The 23,368-nt window shown below is 43.9% G+C and overlaps 1 protein-coding gene across 1 annotated transcript in view; it reads right to left on the bottom strand.

Moving 5' to 3' along the window:
• Positions 1 to 6,932: 6,932 nt before the first annotated feature.
• The window catches only part of PTCHD1 (patched domain containing 1), a 50,541-nt gene continuing 34,105 nt past the window's right edge, over positions 6,933 to 23,368 (bottom strand). Inside the window, exons 2-3 of the mRNA XM_049643605.1 lie at positions 20,286 to 20,946; positions 6,933 to 8,732 (exon numbers count right to left, since the gene is read on the bottom strand). Of these exons, the coding sequence (XP_049499562.1) occupies positions 7,078 to 8,732; positions 20,286 to 20,946 (2,316 nt within the window). The 3' untranslated portion in view covers positions 6,933 to 7,077. The remainder of the gene's footprint in view (positions 8,733 to 20,285; positions 20,947 to 23,368) is intronic.

The raw sequence follows: 23,368 nt of genomic DNA, 5'->3' as shown, positions 1-23,368 counted from the left end.
CAGTTTCCTGTTGTAGAACTGTTAGCAATTTACAAATTTCAAGAAACATTTACATCCCTGGTTTTCTTTGTTTTTTTTTTTTTTTTTTTTAAGTGTACTGTTGGTCTGGCCTCAAACATGCTCATGCAAAGAAAACATTTAGAATGGGAAGATCATATGTTTTGTGGTTCCCTGCAGATAGCTGAAGACCATGGCCTGCCAAACCCCACAGAACCACAGGGCTGGGCCTGCTAAAGTATTTTAATGTGCTTTAGATGTGTCAGCTATGTTGTAAATGACAATGTGTATATGTGCGTGTGCGTATGTTATGTGTATATGGGGATGTATGTGTGTTTATGTGTTGTACATGTGTTACACTGTTACACACACGGGTGTGTTGAATATATGTACATTATGTGTACGCCGGGTGTGTGTGTGTGTGTGTGTGAGTGTGAGAGAGAGAGAGAGAAGCAGAGCCAATGGGTCATTACCAGGTTTTGGCCAGTCGTCCTTGGTCCTGGGAGGCATCATGGAATTTGACTTGGTGTTTTTGGATAGGGGGCATAGTCAATTTTGGCAGGATGTTAATTTAAAAAATGAAGATCTGAAAGTCTGAGTTAAACACATTGAAGGTTCTCCCTGGAAATTAAGTACATTGTTTTTCCAAGGAGACTTACATGGGTTTTCCCAGTGACGAGCCTGGAATGAGTAGAGTCTTTGCCATTTCGTAGAAAGTAAACAAAGCACTTTATATATCTCAATGAACCAAGTCTTGTAACTTCACATCAGATGCTACTAAGTGGAACTAATATTCCTCCCTCTCAATAGAAGGCCTCCCTGTTGTGGCTGGGTAGAGTGTCGTGTAAAGGGCAGTGTTGGGCTGCTACTGTCTTCTTTGTGCTTCAGGGAAGACCAAGCGGTGATTCCCCCAGTATCGCTATTAGGACAACCCGGGTGCATTCCATTTTGCCTAAAGTTACACCAGAAGAAGCAGAACCACCAGGTACAAATAGAGTCATTTCTTTTCCAACTTCCTCCATCAGTGTGCACACTATATCTAGCTTATGGCTACGAGTCAAGAAAACTGGGCTTCTGTTTGCATCTCTGTGTCCAAGACACACCTGTCCGTAAATGTAACCATATGTCCATAGCCACGATTTCCTATTTGCCTACTACAAATATTATCAAGATGAATGAGACACATCCTTTCCCTGTTTGTTGGCGACTCGGCTGTTGCAACCGTGTGCACGCAGGCCTCGCGTAGACATCTCAGAAGAGGGCTCACCTGGGAGCAGCCCTTCTAAGCCCAGGGCGTACTGCTGCCGCACAGGGTGTCCCTGCAGAACTTGGACATAGGTTCTTGAACAGGGCCCACTTTTCGATGTTGGCTTTGCTGACTGCCCCCTCTGTGCATGTGTGTGCCGGGTGTGCTTACTGTAATTTTGAGGCTGCATATACTTTGTTGTGACAGTGAGAATGTGGTAGCAACCTGGTATTCTTTCTGCTAAGAAGAGCACAGTGCAGGGGTCCCTTCCCCTGTTCTGCCCTGGAGACTATGTGTAGCTGGTGCTGGAACATGAATATGCAGAATAAATAAACAGATTGCTGATTGAGGAATAAATGAGTGGAAGTAGGCACTTGGCTGGGCATGAAGAGACCAACGTTTGGAAGCACTTTGGGCTCCTTGAAGAAAAGATGGTGGAGAAACTCTTGATTGCCCATTAGCCAAAATGAGGACACCAGAATCACACTCCCGGTGAGGTCTTTATTAATTTAGGACAGTGGTTCTTCACCCTTTTTGGGTCACAGACCTCTTTTGGAATCTGATGACAAGTATGAACTCTCTTTTTAGGAAAATGCACATATTGAACATATACACACATTTTTGCATATGATTTAATTTTCGGGAGTTCAGAGCCCCGCCCTCCCACCAACTCATCCGCGGCCCCTACGTTAAGACCCCATAATTTAGATACATAGAATTTGGCAGTAAAGTGGTAGAATGGAGAAAGGACTGAGGCTAGGAGCTAGGAGACTTGAATTATAGTCCTGTATCTGCTTTTAACTAGCTCTGTGCATGTAATTTCACTTCTCCAGGTTTCAGTTTTCTCACGTGAAAAATGAGGGAGTAAGCTTAATTCTATCCAAAGATTCATCTGGTGCCAACATTCTGGAGGGAGAAGAGGCTGGCACATTCCACACAAACAGCATTTCTTCCACCAGGGATCCTCTGTGGGTTGCCTCCTTGGTATATATTGCTTTCTTTGTACTTTGAAATGAGAAGCCTTCTTTCCCTATGAGGTAGGCTCCTCTGGACCCTTATGGCGCTAGTTGTACTCTAACTTGGAAATCTGCACAGAGGCCGTAGCACTCTGGTCGCCTCACTTCCTCTTCCTTGCACGGTACCCTCGTAGATCTCAAAGAGGACTTCACACAGATGTTGGGGGCAGAAGGGGGGCAGGTGAGAGGCAGGGCTGGGGAAGACCTCCTGACACCGCCTGTTCAGGTGAACGGCTTCTAGCTCATTCACTCTCCTCTTTGCTTTCTCCTGGACTGGCCTGAAACAGAAACAGTTGTAGCCACCACGGGGAGGAACGCTGCCATGTGCTGGCTGCAGCCATCCTCAGTTCTTCGCCAGAGAACCTGGTGGTACTAATTTAATGTTTTCCTCCATGTTGCCGCTTTACCGTGCTTTTAAAAAGTGGGAACTTTGTCTTCAAATACCTGGTGCTTTTTGTGTAGCCTGGACTTAAAAGCAAATTACCCAGCAGGAATGTTCAAATACCTTCAATCAAGTCAGGCACAGTAATTAAATAGCAAGTGCCCTTGCCTCCCAACTCTGATCCCCAAGTGCCTATATCCCATTTTTTTCAAGGATTGCAATCCAACCCCCACATCCGGAGCTTGTGCCCTCTTGACAGTTTGCCCTGCCGAATGGTGATCTGGCTGCATTTTGAGTGCCCTGAAATGACCAGGAGAACTCATTGCATCTTTATATAGCCCTAATTCTGTGCCCAAATCTGAAAAACATACTTCTCCGTAGCTTTACGTCCTGGGCCCTAGTGCTACTGTGTGGGACAGAGGAATTACAATGTCTTGAATTTCTTCTCTACACCAGCCCTTGCCACGAGTGCTTTCTGAACATCATCATCTCCCTTGATCCTCCCAGTATATCCACAGCATCATGCAGATGTATACTCTCCAAGGGCAGGTATATTTCATCTCATTGGCTCACTGCTCTGTCCCCAGTCTGTAGAACAGTATCTGGGTGATAGTAGGCCCTCAGTAAGTATTCGCTGAATTTAAAGATACTTACTGTTATTATCCCCATTTTACAGATGAGAAAACAGAGATTCACAGAGTTCGGACACTGCTACAAGCTGCAGGGCTACTTTAATAGAATCCAAAGGAATAAAGCCATCATGAGGAGGGTACCATTTGTGTCCAAGAGTCTCTGCCTCTGCCCCCCCCCCCCCCCCGCCCCACGGCCAACCCTACCCAGGTGGCTGCCCAGCCCACCTGTTTGTGAGACAGACACAGCCAACCACTGCTGGGACTGGGGGGCCGTGGTGCCGTGGTCCTGGAATGCCATTTAGAACAATTGAGTGGTGGTTAAATAAGTTTAAAACAATTGGGTTATCATGGGCCTCATTTACAGCAGTATGTTGCCTAAATAACCATTGCGATGGAGGATGGCATCTGATTATCTCCCTTCTGAGTGAAAACTGAGGAGGTAAAAATGGTAGGAAAGATGGGAGCAAAACAAGCAAATGCAAACAAACACTGCAAACCAAACCAAAGCAGAACAAAACCCCAGAACCTCAAACCAAACCCAGACAAAACTTAGGCACTGCAACGATGAAGAGGGAGCTTCATGAGGGTTTGTCTTATTTTTTTTTTCCTGTGGGAAAAAATGTACTCCTTTTAGCCTGAAGAGCCCGCATGCTTCGTGGTGGACCGTTGGTATAGGGCTCAACAACAGTACCCTATTTCAAGTATCATTTTCTGGCTTGCAAACCCCGAGTGTCTTATGAATTTACATTTTCTGCTGAGTTCTCTTCAATGGAAGAATTGCCACCCTGACCCTGACTTTTCTTTTTTTCCTTACAACTGGCCAAGAACGCCCAAATATCACAGTTTTTTAGTTGACCAGGAGACATATTTTTGATGAATGGAATATTTTTCTTTGGTAAACGAACACCAACTGAAAACCAACCAAAAAAGTTTCTTTGGTAAAGTGAAAATTAACGTCTTGGTTGGAATTAATTGAAAAATGAAACTTGTGCAAGTGTTTTCCAGAATTCTTCCCTCCCTCTTTATAGCAATTGCAAAAGTAAAACTTCACCAAATAAAGACTTAAATTTTATGGGGATGTGATTCTGAGTTGCTTCTAAAGTGGCTTCTCCATGGTGGGGCTAAACCAATGCTGTCAGAGCAATAATCATTAACAAATAAATAATGATGTAACAATAAATAATAAATCTTGACATGCAGAGTCCCCTAGTAAAAAAAAAAAAATCATTCCACAGTCAGAATTCCATAAGCCTTGATTTCAAGTGCTGAAAAGGGAAGTTGACAAGGTTGAAAATGCCCTTCATTTAAAAATACAATATTCCAAGGTATACAGAGACTCAATCAAGTTGGAAAACTACCATCTGTCATAAAACAAAGTTCCACAGCAAGTCATTCTGGTTGACCAAATTGAATGATGAAATTCTCAACAAAATCTGTTTAATCGGCGTGTGTGTTTTATCAGTTTTGTGGAGTAGCTTTCACCCGAGGTACTCCACGTGGCCGACACTAAATCAATGGCTGATTTAGAACACACTGTTCAGAAAATGATTTAGCAACATATGATTCAAGAATAAAACCAATCCCCTCTTCATCTGTGTTTTATAAATAATAGCCTAGTTGCAGGCCCCTTGGAGAGAGAATTGATCGCAGATCTATTATGCGAACTTGCCCTTTTTTGAGGACTTATACTTGTCCTCAGATTAAAGCTCATTATCTTCTAGTTGAGTGCATAACACGTTGGTATGATCACTTAGTGTGTCTGCAGGAGAGACTGCACAAGTGCGTAATGCACTAGCTACGACCCCCTGCACGTGTATTTTGAACTCTGTGAACAACAGTACATGAAATAGAAAGCACAGGTTTGCACTTGGTGCAGTTACATCTGAATCATTTGGGCATTTTTGCTGTTTGGAAAGACAATGGCAAAGCTAAATCCCAAACATTACCCAGACATTACAAAAAAAAAAAAAAAGTCTGCCTTGTGGCCAGTAAAGTCCTATGTTCTTTCCTTGGAAATGTACCTTGAAGGGAGTAATAGCCCTCTTAAGGGAAAATCTAAAAGTGGCCTGCCCTGTCTTAGGCATGCTAAAATGATGGAAACCCTCTAGTGGTGTGACCCTGGCTGAGTCGCTTTTTCCTCCTAGGTCTTGGTTTCCTCCTCTGTGGAGGATGGGGAAGTTGCACGGTACATCCGCTAAGGTCCAGAGAGCAAAGGTGCTTTTGGGAAATGCTTACCACTATAGATGTCTAAATAAGCTACGTCTCTAAAAGGGAAAAATACTGTAGACGTTTGCCTCAAATGTGACCAGGAGTTAGCTTCATTTTTATAGACATAAAGAAATGCAGGGGTCTGGGACAGCATACACAGCCTCTTCCAATCAAGCTGTTTCTTTTTAGAGCCTGTGGATATGGCAATCAACAGTATAAACAGTATAAACTAGGCTCATTAATGTACAGAAGGGCCGTGCAATGCATTAGAGGGACACCGGCAAAGGTATGTGTGTGCGGGGGCAGGGGGAGGGAACCAGGGAGATGAAAGTGCAGCCGGCTTAGCAGGAACGTTTGACTGTCACCAGTGATACGCTAGTATCGGTGATTACATCTTCCGGTCATTTCCATCTGTCTCCCCTTCAGTCCTTCATCTCCCTGCCTGCACTTCTGAAAATTTTCTTCATTTCGGGATTACACTCACCAAAGAACTTTCTTTTCTCCTCTGTGTCTTTGAGCAGCCGTGTCTCATCGTGAAGGCAGACCGGCTCTACTAGTTGAAAGCTATGGCAAACAACCATGTCAGTGTTCATTTCTCCTTCCTCAGCTGTGCGTAGGCAGATGTTGTTTCTGGGCATCCATGCAAAAACTGCATGTAGGGTCAAACTGCAAACAGCTGTACCAGCTGGCCATATTGTTTTGTTAAAATGGAGACGCTGTCTCTGGGTTCAAGTAGACTCCTGCTTCTCCATCATGCCAGGTATTTGGGTTTGGCTCTGTCGTTTTGGGTACTCAGAGCCTCCTGCCAAGAGCTGTAACTAATAAAGCAGATCCATTTGGTGACAAGCGACAAGATATTCCAAAATAGAATCGCCCCAACTCCGCGATGCTGGAGCTGTCATTGGTTTAAAGGTGTATTAACCAAATCATACAAACGTTGAAAGTATACTGATGGGGGGATATGATCAATTCATTCTACAAAACAAAACTGCCTCGCCTGGGTGAATTTAGACATCACTCAATTTCACTCCATGGGTGATGGCCACTCTACTGTGTGTCACTTCCAAGGTTCTGGCTTGTTTCTGCTGGCCAGAACTTTTGAAAGCATCTCCTTGTGGTGCTGCGGAGCTAGATGAGACAGCTAAGACCTCAAACCACAGACCCTGCCTGGAGCTACTGCTCTGCAGAAGTTCTGGAAGCTTTATTGTGTGAACAATGCTTAAAGCTATTTCTGCCTTGGCAGCTGACCTTTCAATCAGTAGGTTTTTGTCACAATACCAGCAACATCTGCAGTGTGAATAAAATAGGATTCTGCTTGCTAATAAGCTTTCTTCTATTTGATTTTAGTTTAAGACTGTCTCCGTGTGTGTGTGTGTGTGTGTGTGTGTGTGTGTGTGTGTACATTCTTTCTGGTAACAGTCCTTTTGTGTTAAAGACTGAAAATGTGCAATGCCCATTTCCCCCCTTGTCCTTTACTTTGGCAATGTCTGTTTCTTATACTTAAAAAAGAAAGAACAACTTTGAATTTGTTTCAGTAACATAATCTCTTTGCTCTCGATAAGACCTAGGGTGAAAATATAACAAGCAGAGACTCTATCACACTGTTGTAATTTGGTCAACCACTCGGGTACTGTCAATATCCACCATTTCCACACATTCAATTTCCTCCCGGTTTTCAGGGTTTTTCTTCTCTTTCCTTTTTTTCTTCGAGGGTGGCAGGAAAGTCAGTATCACAGGTAAAATGGCAAAGCAGTGAAAGAAGGTGACAAATGCTATTAAAAACAAGCACCTGAACAGTGTACAGGTCAGATTTGAAGGCACAGCTGCGAGAGGAATCAGACCAACAAGATAGCAGAGGTAACTCTGTAAAATAGCTACCCCATGCACTTCCAGGGCGTTTTTTACCCATTTAGTTCTTGTGAAATCCTTGCCCAGAACGAATGTGGATAACAGTGGAGCACAGTTGTCAATTGTGTAGTTAATTCCATAAATTAAGCATAGCACAGAAATGCAGTCCAGTTCTACTTTCCATAAAGTCATGAAACCTATAACTCCAAACTCCACGGACACAACCGTGAGAGTGAGCCAGACGTTAATCAGAGAATCTGCCACCAGGAATGCCGAGAAGAAGAGCAGGAACAAAGCACTGATGCAGGAGTTGTGCAGGGGGGCTCCCAGAGAGGAGGCATATCGATCCATATACACGAAGGACGGGTTGAAGACAATGAACTTCACCTTGGAGGTGACAGAAAGTCTCCTGAGGGTCTCCAGGAGATCGTAGAGTTCTTCTCTGTTAGTTTCCATGGTCTTGGCCACCAAAAACATTCTGGAGGCCACTACATCAACCTCATCATTGTACTTTTTAGAGAAGATGATGTCCTCTTGAAAATGTGAAAATTGGGGAGCTTTCAGGAAGGAATTTCTCAACATGTCTGTGAAATTTTTCTTAGGCAAGCCAGTGGACACATTGAGTTTCCGAAGGTAATTTAAATAGCTCTCAAACCAGGATATCCGCACAAACCCCTTGGTGTATTCTAGCACATCTTCTTGGACGCTAGTGTTCCAGTACTCTATGGACTCATATATGTAAAACCCAATCACCGGACTGTAGTTACTAAAGTACTTTTGCTGGGCAGTAGTGTACTCAATGGTTTGCGTCGCGGTTGCTACGATGTTACTAAGGTCTGACCCTTCACTGACCTGCAGATAGCCCATTAAGGCAAAGGAAATATAAATAAGGTAAAAGAGAACTACAAAAGGCTTGACATAGGTGTTGGTTATCCAGTCACAGTAATAGCGTTTGAGGAAACATACCAATAGGTGACTCTCGTAAGTGTTCGCTTCCTCGCCGTCAGTTGTGTCCTCGCTGAATCTGGCTGTCAGGAGAAACCTGTACCATGCCGGCTTCTCCTGCAATGCCTCGGGCTTTGGGACTTTTCTACAGAAGATACTATGCTGGTAATTGTTTTCTATGTAGCCAGTGAATACCAGGCTGGAACCATAAAACGAGAGTACATAGAGGTAGTTGAAGAAGATTGCAATACAGGAATTGCAGCAGAAAATCCTGGCTGCCTCAATGTTCGTGAAAGGGCTGGCCCCTATGCCAAAGGTGACCAGGTACATGGCAGTGGTGAGAGAAAAGGAGAGCATGGAGTCTGCATAGACTGCTGCAGTTCTCTCTTTAACATGTTGGTCTTCTCTAGTTTTCCTCCAGGAGGATAACATTTCAAAAGTCCCGTATAATCCATGACCTGAGGGGACAGAAAAAGACCAAATCAAAAGTTGCAGAGACTGCCACCATCTTTCAAGAGGGGAACCAACTTGTTTATGGGGTCACGGGAAATCTAACCAGCCCTGGTGGTGACAGGTAAATGCCACTAATTTCTCCTGTCGAAGCGAGACCTGTGTTTTGGTGAATCTTAAATGTGAATGGCTAGTGAAAGGGGAGAGACAGGAGCCAAGACCTTCATGCTCCCTTCTGCCTGAAGAATGCTGGGTGGACTTTTGCCCACAGAAAGCCGAGTAGACTTGCACCTGTCTCTTGGGGACTATATACAGTGCTAGTTTAGGGTTGTTGGTGCAGCTTGCAGAGTTTTTGTTTCCCCTTGGTTGGTGCAACACTCCAGAGAGGGCTCTTGGCCACTCATCACTTGGCTTGTCATCCCCACAAGTCTGGCTGGAGGTTAGCATGGAGGAAGGCAGCGAGTGGGCAGAGGTTTCTGAATGTCTCATCACCTCATTTGAGTTTGGCCAGGTGGAGGGCTTTAGGGAGAAAGAGGCACTGTGTTTAATTTGAGCTTTGACGGGAACCTAAACCACAGCCTCCCTTTTCCCCCCAAGCATCAGTTCAGGAAGCAATAAATCTGAGACACACAGGGAAGCACAATAAGTAGGAACGAGTTGGAGTGAGTAGGAAAGACGGAAGATGGAACACGATTCACATGAACTCTCCCTGCAGTTGATCAAAATTAAAATTCAGCTTGTAGGTGTAGGGCTTGCATTTTGTCTTCGGGGACCTGTTTGACCAATTTTACTTGTTCATAGATGACATATCAAGTAGGGGGTAACTGTGCTGGCTTCTCTGCACTATGTGGCAATGGCCTCTGAGGGAGAGAGGCTGATCCGTCACCTCTTTCCCTAACTACTCAGTGCCTCTGCCTCGTTGGTTAGTATTCCAGTAACACTGGAGTAGCAGAGGCACGGTAAGTGCTCGTGTTTTGACTCCATTCTACTGCTTGAGGCTTGATCTAGCTTGACTTCTCCCACCTCTCCTGTCTGGAGGCGGACACTTGCGCCGATGGCTCTCCCTGGGTTTCTAGGCCACTACAACATCAGAAAGCCCAGCAAAAGTGACCTGTTGTGGCTTTCAGTAACCCCTATCTCGGCACTGGGAACAGCAGATCTAATTTTCTGCCTCTTTGCCTTGGCATATTCAATCCCATTATTGAGGATAATAAAATCTTTACTCGGTGGTGCAATAGTCTTGTTTTTAAAAAGGAATTTAAAATCTCTGGCCAAGTGTAATGCTGAGTGAAGAGAGTCACTGTTATCTTGTGTGCACAATAACTGGGTGAACATCTTCTTTCGTGCTCAGGCCCGTGTTTATATCCTTACTGTGAAGTCTTGCTTGGTCTCAAACCCGAATACCCATTTCATAGTCGTGACGTAGGCCCGTTTCCTCCGAAGGATTTGGCATTTATCTTAATTTACTAGGCATCATCCTACAGCCCCTTTTAGAGGTCAGGTCGAGACTGTCAATTTGATAACTAGCACCGTGGCCCCTATTAAATTGGAGGCACCGAAACTCCCCAGACGTACGGTAAAACATGCACTCTTTGACTGGCGTCCCGCTAATTATGTTTCAGAAAGCTAACGTCTAGTCTCAGGAGGGAAAAATATTTATTAAGTCTTGTTTCCACACTGTTCTCAGAGAGGACTGACCGACCTTCAATTAAAAGTAAGCCATTCTAGGACAATGAGAGTAAAAAGGATTAATACCTCCGAGGCATCTGTGGCCTGGGGAAACAGTGCTGACCATTTCACCCGGGGCCATGTAGACTAAGTTTTCATGGGTAAGACACACTTTGGAGTTTCACTGAAAATGGCAAATGACAATTTTTTTGTAGTATTTACTTGCTAGAAACAAGAAAAATGTTTTAAAACAGGGCTTTAGTCCTGAGTCATTAAATATGGGAAGAATATAAGGAAGCATAGAGCAAGATTAGAATTAGTCATATAGTAGAATTTAAGTGAAATCTGTTCTGCAGTCCTTTGTTGTTGCTGTTTTTTTTTTTTTTTTTTTTAGGTTGATGTGATGTTTTTGGACATTATCTGACCCTAACTCTTGTTGGAAAATACCATAAGATTCCATTTCTTACCATGCTGTTGAGTAATCTTAGAGGCTAACTGAGGAAAGGAATTGGAATGAACTGAGCTATTAGGTGAAGAGAGTGAGGCTCGAGGGTCCAGAATGAAAATAAACTCAAGGAAAGGCAGAAAGAGGCTATTAGCTTGTCTCCTGAGTTCTGTTGTTGGATTTTAAATGCCTTGTCCTTCTATGGTTTGATCATTTGTATTGAGTCCTGACTATCTTTGCATAGGTTCTTGGTTTTGGGGGCAGCTCCAGAGAGAATTTTAATTTTATTCTTAGGGGCTTTTGGAAACTATGTCTTTCCTTCATTCCTCTTGTGACAGGGGTGTGCATGCAGACACTCACAGAGGCAAGAAGAAGAGGCCCTGACAAAGAATCTTTTCTACCTGGTCACTCAGAATTTGTTGCTAGTCCTTGTTGGTCTTGCTTCCAAAGCCCCCCACCATCATTCCTGATAAGGCAGATTCTCGTTTCTCAAGCCACACCTCTCTGGCGGATGCATGTTTTCCCAAATTCCAAATTGGAGTTGTACAGTGTCTTCGAAGAGCTCTCTGGATTTCAGGGACAAGTGCTGACGCCATAACTGGGCCCCCTTCCTGAAGTGCAGTCAGTCAAGAGAAGGATGGGTGCCCACATGGCTCTAGGCGCTTCCCAGGGAGTGACAGCGTGGAGCGCGCAGCTGGCACTAGACCCGATTCACAGCTGGGTAGTTCTGTTGAAGAGGTCAGTCTGTTACCCTAAAGGAAAGCTGAACTGTGGGGTCTCTTGTTTTCTGGCCTGGACTCCAGGGGAGTCCTATTCCAGGAGCCCTTGATATGGGGAATACATTGCCTGCTTCCCTAACTCCTCAGAATGCCTGCTCTGTCCATAATTATAGCCACATTCCCTTTGGTTTGGGCCTTCAAGGGTGTTCTTAGAAATGCAAACCCCTCTCGGACAGTGGTCTCCTGAAGCAGCTTGCCTTAGGTCTGAGGGGTAGGACAGAGGCTGGAGATGGGGAGGCAGTGAAGAGGAAATTGTAGGTGGGTGGCTTTCACAGAGATCGAATCCTTCAGTTCTTCCTTCACAGCCAGCCCTGGCCATATCTTTTGTCGCTACTTCAGAAACAGGCCAGTGGAATTCAAGGAAAGGCAGGGAAGAAAGATTCTGGTGGGTTCTGTTCCTCTTCACTCTCCTCTCTCAGCATGTGCCTCCCTTCTTTAGCCTCACCGTCATCCACCACTCTCCTCACTCTGGGGCTGGGGTCTAGCAAGCAGGACTCTGAGGCCGGATCTTACAGAGGCAGGCAAACAGTGCGTGTGGACTGAAGATGCTTTTCGAGGTTTGGCTGTCATTTCCCCTATTTTTGAAAGGTGCTTCAAAAGCAAAAATATTGCTGTCTTCTTTGCACTCTAGTTTTTACATTTTCCGTATGAAGTCGGAAGTCTACAAGCCTCTGTGTTCAATCTGACCAAGGGGCCTATGTCATTTCGGCAAGGGGCCATTATCCATCTCCGGCATTCCACGCCTGTTCATGAGCACTCCCGGGTGGCAGGACTCACACAGGGAGCCACCTAAACATGAAGTTCCAAACAGACTCGGCCTTTAGTGACCAGAGGCCCTATGGTGGTAATAGGAGCCCGGGCATGACATCACCACGGCAGGTCGACAGCCCAAGACCTGGAAGTAAAGACTGTATGATGGTGAGTGCGCCAGGAACCGACCAGTATCCCAGGGCATTCCCTCTCTTACAGGCACGGTATTTAAGGCAGAAGAGTTGCCAAAGGGCACGGGTAAACACCACATACTGATTCTGTCAAATTGTTAAGATAAAGAAGCTTTTAAAGTATTCACTTTTTCAAAAGCACACGCAAGGTATTTGTTTCTATTTTGGTATATTGCATATCCGTGTAGTTCCATGCCTATCAGTATGTGTCAAGATATACATCCAGGCCCAAGTTCTCATTATTCACGAGTGAAGGCCTTGACGCAACGGGGGCTTTTAGCCAAGTCCTGAGATGAGGACAGCCGAGCTCTTCACCAGTGTTCAGATACAGTTTGTACCAGGAGTGCAATGTATATTTTATTAGCAGTAGGCTTTGGAACTGTCATCTAGTAAAATCAAATACTAGAGGATTTAGGCTAATAATTTTTCTTCTTTTCCAAGTGATTTTATATCTTTATGTGCACTTGACTTTTAGGCTTTGGGGCCAATGACGAGAAAAGGCAGTACAAATGATATATATACCACTAATGGTGGAAAACCCTCACCTGGCTAATCCTGCAGTCTCTTGCGGGGAGTCTCAGGAACTCACAGATTAAATCTCACCTTCACCCGGACTCTTTTCTGGGGCCTGACCAAAGCCTTCAGGGTTGTTTATAATCCACTAACGTAGGAATCCACCAATGAATAGTTGAGAGTTAACCTAACTATCCAGTAGATGTGCTTCTGGAGAGCTGTTCATACAATGAATCCTATTTTTAATGTATTTCATGGTTTTGCTATCGGAGGCAGTCTGGGTGGTTTATTAATTTTTTGTCAATGAATAATCACAAGCAAATTGATCTATTTTGTACATCTGAATTCTGTAAGGCAGATTTTCTTTAGGCCCAGATTCTCATGCCTTCCCCGGCACACGCACAGCACAGAGGCTGATGCCTTTGGGCATGGCTCACGTCTTCATCCCTCCATACTAGCAGGATTTCCTCATGGGGGTTCCCAGAAACAAGGAATAGCTGAGAAGATGAGGAGGTGAAATGGGATGGCTTGCTAATGGATAATCTTTTAGTTTCAGTGTGAAAACATTTAATATCAGGAGACAATGAAGCCATTTATAGCATGCCTGGGCATTGCCAAATTTCATATGTGGAAATAAAAGTACTGCATTCTTCTAGAAAATCCAGAGTATAATGAATGCATGAGTAAAATCTGCTTAAAACATATTTTATTCTTAGACGAGGTTCACTAAGTAGCTCATGTTTATAAAATGCTTTTCTTTCAGTGACATCCACATAAATTCATGATTTTTGTTTCTTTGAGAAGAAATTTAAAGTGTATGTATGTCTGGGTTAAGTAACATCTATTTTCAGGGAGAAGTTCATTAATTGGATTACATTTACACTTTGCCAGTTATAAACATTTACTTTCTGTGCTGAATTGTTTGGTTTATCACAGCCTGTTTTGTGTCACAGTTAAGAGTGAGAGTAAAGGAAGATGTACTCTGCTTAAGTTAAGACAGAGGCACACATCAGGGCAAATGCACATATGTCATGCTTTCTACCGGAGTCTCGTCACAGTGTGGCGGGTCTAATCACAGCATTGGATTTTAATCTGCAAAATGCTTTTTGCTTCATTAGAGGGCTGCAAATAAGAGTCCAAGAAAGGAATATGCTAATAGCTCTTTCTTGTTGAAAGAAAGGTATTTAGATACTGTGTGTGTGTATGTGTGTGTGTGTGTGTGTGTGTGTGTGTGTGTGCATGCACTATATAAAATCAGTGTGTATAAATGGGGCCCACTATATATGCTATGGTAATTGTGTAATATCTTTTCATATAGAAGACCTATGTAATATATAAATATATGCATATATGTCATATCCTGTTCAAACGTGTTTTATGTATTTATAAAATGTGTGAATATATACTGTGTAATATATAGGGAAATATATAGTACATTTATATTCAAATATTCAAACAATATGTACTATATAATGTTATAAACACATGAAATACATATATATGCACATGAACTGATTGCATAATATATCATAGTACACAGAATATACCCAATGTGATATATATGTTATGCACCCAGATTATGCGCATGCACACATGCACACACACACACACACACACACGATGTGTATGTGTGTATCAGTAGGCTGATTTGAAATTTATTGTACTGATGAGGAAGAGAAATGCTAGTGCTCCTATACCATCAGTGCAGAAAAGAGGCTAGAATCCCTCTCTTATGTTCTGTCTACATTTTGGTTCTTGGTTGCTGAAGTAGCCTAGGGGAAATGCAGGGTTTCCTCGACAATGACTGTGAATCTGCTTGGATTGTGAGCTCTGTAGACCCATGTGGTCAGTACTACCTGGCCTCAGTAGTGACTTTCTGAGATGCTGGTTCCAATGCAACAGTAAACTAAGTGTTTTTCTTCATAGTCCATTTTTACCAGCTCAGTGTCCTGATGTTGCCTCCTGCTGCCTGACCTTTGTAGAATCTGCCATTCCCCCATTCCTTAGACTAGGGGTCAGACCTGTCAGAGTATACCAGCAGGCTTGGGTCAAAGAGGAAGTGTCATCATACTCCTCTGCCTTACTGAGCTCTGACAGGATACTATGCCTCCCTGCACCTGCTCCCTCAGTCCTGTTTTCGTCCTCCTTTATGGTTAAGAAGAGAACAATAAAGCATGTTTTGTTCCATATCCTCAAACCTATTTCTCCTCACCCACCTCTTACCGTACTACGATTGGTGAAGCATAATAAAAGGGTGAAAACTACCCACAAAACTAGATTACACAATCTCCTTGTAAATTAGTCCCCAAATGACCCATCATACATTATAAAAAGATACTCAGGGAAAAAATCTTCAAAAATATTGTATGGAATTACTCTCTTAATCAGATGTAAACAAAACTGGGAAAAATTAAACCATTATAAACCAGGTTTTTCCCCCTAGAAATTTTCCCCCTAGAAACCAGTTAGTGATTTATATCCAAGCAGAGTATTTCCACAGCATTCTACTCCATCATGTAGACTGTCATATTGTTGGAAATAATGGACTTCTACAATAATGTGTTAGGTTGAACCATGAGAAGTTATTGCTTTGGAGTTCCAAAATGGTTGTTTATTGGTACCAATTTTGAGGTAAAAAATAGTTGATTGTCGCAATTTCATTTGGTTTGAGCTTTATTATTATTTGGCTGATGTCCCCCCACGTTATCTCATGACTTCAGAAATATACCAGAATGGGGCACCTGGCTGGCTTAGTCAGTAAAGCATGTGACATAAGTTTTGAGCCCCACCTTGGGTACAGAGATTACTTAAAAAAAAAAAAAAAGGAACTATATCAGAATACGCAGTAGGAAAGCAAAACCTTTCAGGTTTGCTTGAGTTCAGAGAAAAAATAATTAGGAGTTCTCATTTCTCTGAACTAAATTTCCTGTCCAAGAACTTTCACCTCTTTATAGGCCTGAGCTCCATGTACTGCAATACTGCATCATATTCCAGTTAGCATCAAATGAGAACGTATTCTTAGAGAATTGAACCTGATCTTCTGGTTTCTACTAAATACAGATAATCTTAGAATATACCTGAAAGGAACCAAACATCTCTGCTATTATTCTCCTCCTAGCACTTAATTACATCCTTTCTTCCTTTCCCATCCTCGAATTCGAGTGGCTTGGCTTGATAAGTCAAAAGGAAGAGGGCACCCTGGATGTGGCATTTGACTGTCTCAAAATCCCAAAGATTCTCCAGCATTCCGTTCCCTTCCTGATTTGCATCTGGCCAAGAAAGCCGTGGAACTAGTAAGCCTGTAAGGAGAGCTTGCATGCACAAAATCTATGCCCGTTTCTTAAACCATAGCCAACTGTAGGACAATGGTGTAAATTCTCATCCTTTAAAGGAAGTTCTATAACGGATTAAAATGATGAGTGTCACATGTTTACAAATGGCAGTTCAAGTACCTCAGTACCTGGCATTAATATAGTTTGCAAAGAAAGGATATTACTTTATGCAGAAGGGGTAGGGATGAAATAAACTCTTTTCCAAGTTTATAGTAACCAAAAAATGTCAATGGGCATTTATAATGCTGTAGACCGTTAAGGATTTCAGCTCTAAATATACTGATGTGACTCATATGGACAAGGGTTTTGGCAGAAGTGGGATTGTCTAATATGCATGACACTGATTAAAAACATTCTAAATCATGATGTATCTATGCTTACATCATTGCCAAAATGATTCATCTGTGTAGGATATATTCTTATTGCCAGAGATGTCACGTATCGGCTTGGCTAGAATCACACAGTCACATCCCATTATGGCAAACTCTCTGAGTTTATCCAAATTCTTTCCTATTCTGGAATTTTGTCAGGTTAATACTGCTTGACACACGTGGTCTCAAAATTTTCCATTCTAAATCTTCTGCCATTTTGGCATTTGGCTGGATCTGGCCTTATGTGACCGGCATCACACTGAGAATGTTTAGTTTGCTGAATTTTAAATATAATGTTTATCGCATTATAGACCTGTTGTTGCCAAGGGAATGTCTGTATATTAGAGACTTTGTATAAGATACTTTTCCTTTTACATGAGGCCATATAGTTTTAAATTTTTGACACTGTATGTATACAACAGAAAATCAAGAAGTTTTGCTTGAATCTTAGTTTAAGCATAGCCATTTTATGGTATAGACAGGCAGATTTTTAAAACTGGACAGTTTATTGACTCCTAGTGCAAACCCCTTAGCACTATATTTCTCCTTGGTCGTTTGAAATATTTATTGGCATTTTAGGACTGGTCGTCAAAAATCCAGAATTAAACACTGGCCCTAAACGCGACATTTACGAACATGCCCTTGCCTGTATTTCATTTTACAATCAAATTCTGAGAATAAACAGTTTATCTGTGCAATACAGAAGGGTAACCGTCCTAAATCCAGGCACTGTTGGCTTTATGGGCATATGAAGCACCCATTACATGGTGCAAAGTATTTATTGCAAATGGGCCTTAGCTACTAAAATGCATAGCTTCCTTTAATGTTGTGACTCAGTAATGTGAGATGTCTTTGGGCTGAAAATGTGCAGAAAGGTTGCATACTGATTGTCAGCAGGGAAAACCGCCGTCAAATCAATGCATGTATCATTCCTCACAAATTGCAAACAAGGGAGTATTGGGTACCTGCAGCGTTTGGTCTCTTTCATCGCAAATGCCAGACTCCTGGGACTTGAACTCTGCCCTACAGTTCGCTGATACTCAGTCTCTGTGGAGTTGTGGCACTACGATTGCTGGATTTGTTCTAAAGCCACTTCTCGGCTTACAGCACCTTTCCATCTCTGACATCCTTCCCTGCGCCAGGACTAGCTGGTGTATTCCTTTTTGTGCCGACTTTTACTTACGATATTTAAAACTTCTTTAGGAAGTACCGAAATTAGTTTTAAGAAATCTTAAATATCGTAATTTCTTTTACTTAATAAAATGTATTAGAAGTGTGGAATATTCAGTTTCATTTCACGTGGTGAAATTGATTTTATGGAGTTTTGACTGTTATTAAATAAATGTCTATTTATGTTGAGAGAGACAGCAAAAGCAAGTGAGCCAGTGTGAGCGGGGGAGGGGTAGAGAGAGGGGGAGAGAGAGGATCCCAAGCAGGCTCCGTGGTGTCAGCCCAGAGCCTGACATGGGGCTCGAACTCACAAACGGTGACATCATGACCTGAGCCCAAATCAAGAGTCAGACGCTTAACCGACTGAGCCACCCAGGCACTCCTATTGCTATGTTATTTTACTTAAAAATTAATTTTAAGAAGCTCTAAATATTGAAATTTTAATTTACTTAACACAGTCAGTTTTTAGGAAGTTTTAAATACTGACTGTATCATCCTCTGGGCTCACTGGTCACAGCTTGGAGTGCCATAAAACCAAGCCCAATAGTCCTCTTTCTAGCTCGGACATCCTTTTGTCTTTACCTTAAAAACCCACCGTTTTCCTTCAGTTCCCCACTCTTTTCTTATTTCTGTTCTTCTTCCTCCCGCAAAAACAATCAAAACACAAAACACTGCATTTTTAAAAATGAAAAGCTAAAAAACTAAAATCCAAGCATGGGCCTAATTATGAGCAAAACATCTTAATTTCAAGAAACCTTGACTCAGGCCTCCGTGGAAGCTGAGAACCACTCACACTGTCTTCATGAAACTGCCATGGATCCCAGCATCTGTGCTCACTGACTTGGGGTTAAGGAGGCAAGTTATGCTGCCTCTTTAACAGACTGAATTCAGGAGGAAGTGCAGCAGCCTCCTTCTCTGTGGCTTTCAACCTGGTAGTTTTGCAGCTCGCTCGCTCGGTCTCTGCAGCTCCCTCTTTCCCAGGAGCTACCATTTCTGTTTTGACTGCCCAGGCCTGACTTCCCACAGGCCTCAGAGCCCCCAGGGCTTCACGTTATTCCACGACCTCGCAGCCCCGCCACCCCGCTTGTCATTTAACCTTAATGCAGCTGAAACGTCCCAAGTAAGTTCTTCCCTTTCCTTCTGCCACCCCCACACAGGGCGTTAGGCATTCTAATGGACTCAAGCAGAGTTCTTTCTCATTCAGTGAAAAATGCCACTTCATGTGTCATGTCAGTATCTGATTCAAATGACACTTTCTTGTGCTAAAGGAATGGATGAGAAGTTGCCACAGAAAAGGGGGAAGTTAACCATTGGAACCCTTGGCCCGCAAGAACCCTGCCATCAGCCATCTTCAGTACCAGATGAAGAGAGCAACTGATGTGATATTATAACCACTGTGGCTTTGTTTCGACCATTACCTCTATCAGGAAGTTCTTACAGGCCCCAAGAGAGAATATGCTGGGATTCTCACGCCGCCATTTTCAGACATTCTCCTGAGTTTATAGCAAGAGTAGAAAAAAAGACCCTTCTTACTTAGGTCTCCCTTGTTGCTTTCAAAGTTCTTGCACGTTTATCATATCCCCTTGCATGATGTTCACATCCACTCCATTCATAAGGTGGAGAAACTGAGGGTTTCAGACACTGTCAGTGCCCAACCCACATGCCCTTCTATTCCCTATTCCTGAGCTCACTCAAGGCTTCTTACTACAAATACCATTCACCTGAGGGATTTTTCCAGCTGCAGGAATGTGCTCTGTCTTTCTCGGGGAGAGCCCTCAGTGAATCAGACACAGGGTTTCTGGGTATGTAGCCCAGCTGGCAGCTTCCTCAGCCCTCAAGGAGGACCTCTCTGAGGTGTGTTCTGTTAAGTCTCCCAAAGGTCCCCAGTGGGATTGAGCCACAGGTGCCTAAAGAAGTAACCTGCCCATTAGCCTGAATGGTCTTCCTTCCCTGGCTCATGTCCTCTCTCCTTCCTGGGGCTTCCTGGGCTCACTTCCCAAGTAAGCTACTTATATCTAAATCCTTGTCTCAGGCTCTGCTTCGGGGGAGGCCCCACCTCAGACACTGGGGCCCCAGAGAAGATTAGTATCTGCTAAATGCCACACAGCTACTTAATGGAGAACTAGGGCTAGGACCTGGGACTTTGGACTTCTGGCACATTTACCAAATAAGGTTTCCCCTTGCCGATGGCCAGTGCATTACAGAATTGGTCCCGGGACATTTGGGCAAAAGCAAGACCCTATAAATGAAACAAAGTTGTCATATGGCTACTCCTTGCCTTTCAGGAGCGTACTCACCACCACACAGCAGGAGGAAAGAAAAAAATGAAGGGCAGTAATTACCTAGCATGACGAAAGGGACTCCCAGGAAGGTGGAATTGTATTTCCCACCAGTAAGATTGATGATCCCGGCCGCGGTGAGAGTGGCCAGGGTTATAGTCACCAGCCCGAGCAGGCCTAGCCAGGGTTTGCTGCGGACGCAGTCCTGCATAGAACAGCACAGGATGGCCATAGTGACCACCAGGATCAGGCTGGTGACCAGGTAACGTTCTGATACGCGGCTGGTCTTCTGGAAATCTTCCCTCAGTGAGGAGGACGTGTAAGGGTACATTTTGACTTTGCTGTTGGATTTCTGGAACAGTCGGACAGTGTCGCAGAAGCTGGACTCCCACCTCTCAGCCACCATGTCGTTGAGACTGTTGATTGACTGCAGGTAGTAGGTGAGCTGGACGGCCTCTGCGGACTTGACCCGGTCCTTGCTGTGCACAGTGACGCCTCCAAGCTGGTGTCCGTTGTACACCGCCCTCCCGTCCTTTAAGTGAGTGATTGGGTATGTGATAGCAAAATTGGTCCGGTTGGTGGCCCGAGCATTCTTTAGCTCCTCCAGAACATGCACTATGTCATCCACGATGCAAGTCTTATCATTATTCAGGATACATATGTGGGCGAACGTGTAATTAAAACCAGGCCTTGGAACCTGGATCCTGGTCACAGCAGCATGCAACTATGGGGGAAAAAATGAAAGTCAGTGTTTATTACCCAGAACGAGACATTCATGCATGGCATTGGCTCTGTGGAGTCAAGTATGTCTGTGTGGGGTGGGGGAGTTTCTCATGTCATCTCTAAGCTAAAGAGTTCACATTAAATGGTATAACCTTGCGTTAGAGATACGTAGTAAGGATTCAAAACCACCGGCGGCAGCAGCACAACCTGGGAACTTACCAGACGTGAAAACTGCCAGGCTCCACCTCACACCTGGGAGATCAGAATCTTGGGGGTGGGGCCTGGGAATCTGGGTTTTCACAAGTTCTCCAGAGGATTCTGATAAAGGTACAGTTTGAGATGTGCTGGGCTACTGCACCAGCATTCTTTCCACACGTTCTGTTATTTGTGACTCAGTTGGTCTATAATGCCTGAAAGTCTCACGTACGTCCACCGTCTTGAAGATGGAAGGTATGGTGTGAACTGAGGCGCAGCTTCAGGTGCAGAGGTCTGCCGTGGGACCCTCCCTTGCTGCCGATTGGTAGGGCAGCCAAATGATTTCCCCTCCAACTTAGTCCCTGAGTGCCTTCAAAGATAAGAGGTTCACCTCGAGGGACTTCATATCCTCTGGCATTCCCTGCGTGCTTACATGGGAAGGGAGACGTAACTGCAAGACACTGGCTGGGACACGTGGCAGTCGTGCTAAAGGAGCACAGTGGGATTTAGTCAGCACACCTCACCCCAAGTCACAGTGGCCACGTCACGCCCTCTACACCTGTGATCGAAGTGGACGCTGGGAATACGAGCACTCATTGAACAGCTCCTCCTCTAGACGGCACAGTACCAGGGCCTTTGTACAGATGAACTCATTTAACCCTTACAGGAAACTATGAAGTCGCTACAAGTCCTAGCATCATTTTACAGATGAGGAAACCGAGACACAGTTCCTTGCCCGAGGTCACGCGCCTAGTATGAGAGAAAGCTGGGCTCTCCCAGGCGGTCTGGCTCCAGAACCCGTGCTCCCAGCGCCTTGCCACACACTTCTAGGTTAACAATGCCGGCAGTTGAATCAAGGTACTTGCTCACAACTAATGGCCACATTTGTGCTTTCACTGCCCCAGCCCTAAAAAATCACAAGTGCTCAAGTTCACATAGGTAGGAGTATGTGTACTCTACGGTCCAAGGCCTGTTCTCTGTGAAATGTGCCCGGTCTGCAACATGAGGCCGGTGGTGGACACGTAGTGGGGTGCTAGGTAGGCGAGGTAGACCTGTGCCTAAAACTGAGCGTGCTCTCTCTAGAGCAGAGATAGCCTCTGTGTATCTAATGGATAAAGAAAAACATTTCATATGTAAAGGGAATAAAGTTTAACATCCAGTCACCACACTGTGACTATGCCATTATAACTCATAACCTGAGCATCTCCATGACCCTGATATATTTTCTCTTGAATCTGCTCTAGATGGATTATTTGTGAAGACATTCTGCTGTGCATGTGCCAGGGTGTGTGGGATATTTATTATGCTCTTTGAAAATGTCGGAGGGGCACCAGCTGTCAGTCTTTTAGTTAGCACAGAGCATGAGTTGTTAACCCTAATTCTCAGTGTACCCTCCCCAACATCTCCTCGTGGGCGCCACCCCTCAGGTTGGGAAACACTTCATAGTACGACATTTGGCTGAAACATTTTGAGTTCTTTCCTTGACACACACACACACACACACACACACACACACACACACACACAATCTCCCAGAGATACCTAAGAGATTATTTTCATAAAACTCTAGCTTTTTGTTTTGATGCTTGGAGATTAATGAGGAGCAAAATGTCATCAATGATTTTCAACTGTGAGTGTGTCTTTTTTATCCATTCTTCTTTCTCTAAGCATGGCCCGGTGAATTTTGATTAAAAGAACTTCCAGCTACAAAAAATCCCAACAATAAAGTCATTTTGGGGAGGGAAGAACCAAGAGGAATTTAAAGACAAGAGAGAGTTTTGATAACTGTTAAAAGACAGACTTTGCGGAAAGATCCAGAATAGGCTAGAAAAGGAGTGGTATTGAAAGCATGCATATGTGTAATATTTAGTGCATTGTTTGTTCCTATGAGCAGTCTAATAAATCTCCCTTAGAGTGATTACTAAATATGTCAAGAGAAAAAGATTGCCAAATAAGATGGTGTTAAGCCACAGGGTTGAACCCAGTTACAGCAAGGGGATATTTTCCATCCATTCTCTAAGGCGACCATGCCCTGATGGGTGGGGCATTGTAAAAACTATTTAGAGATCTGCCAGATCTGCAGATCTACTGCCATGACCCCTGGGATGACAGACCGAAGAAAGCAGCCACTGTGTTAAGTCCTGTCCCAGCAGATCGCAGGATGGAGACTTGGGCAGGGAGACTTTTGTGAAGGTGAAGAAGGAAGGTTTCTAAGTTCTCAGTACGCG

The sequence above is a fragment of the Panthera uncia genome, chromosome X (genome assembly GCF_023721935.1).
Source record: "Panthera uncia isolate 11264 chromosome X, Puncia_PCG_1.0, whole genome shotgun sequence".
In the NCBI taxonomy this organism is placed as follows: Eukaryota; Metazoa; Chordata; class Mammalia; order Carnivora; family Felidae; genus Panthera; species Panthera uncia.
Note: the sequence above shows the minus strand (reverse complement) of the source record. Positions and strands in the feature narration are given on the sequence as shown.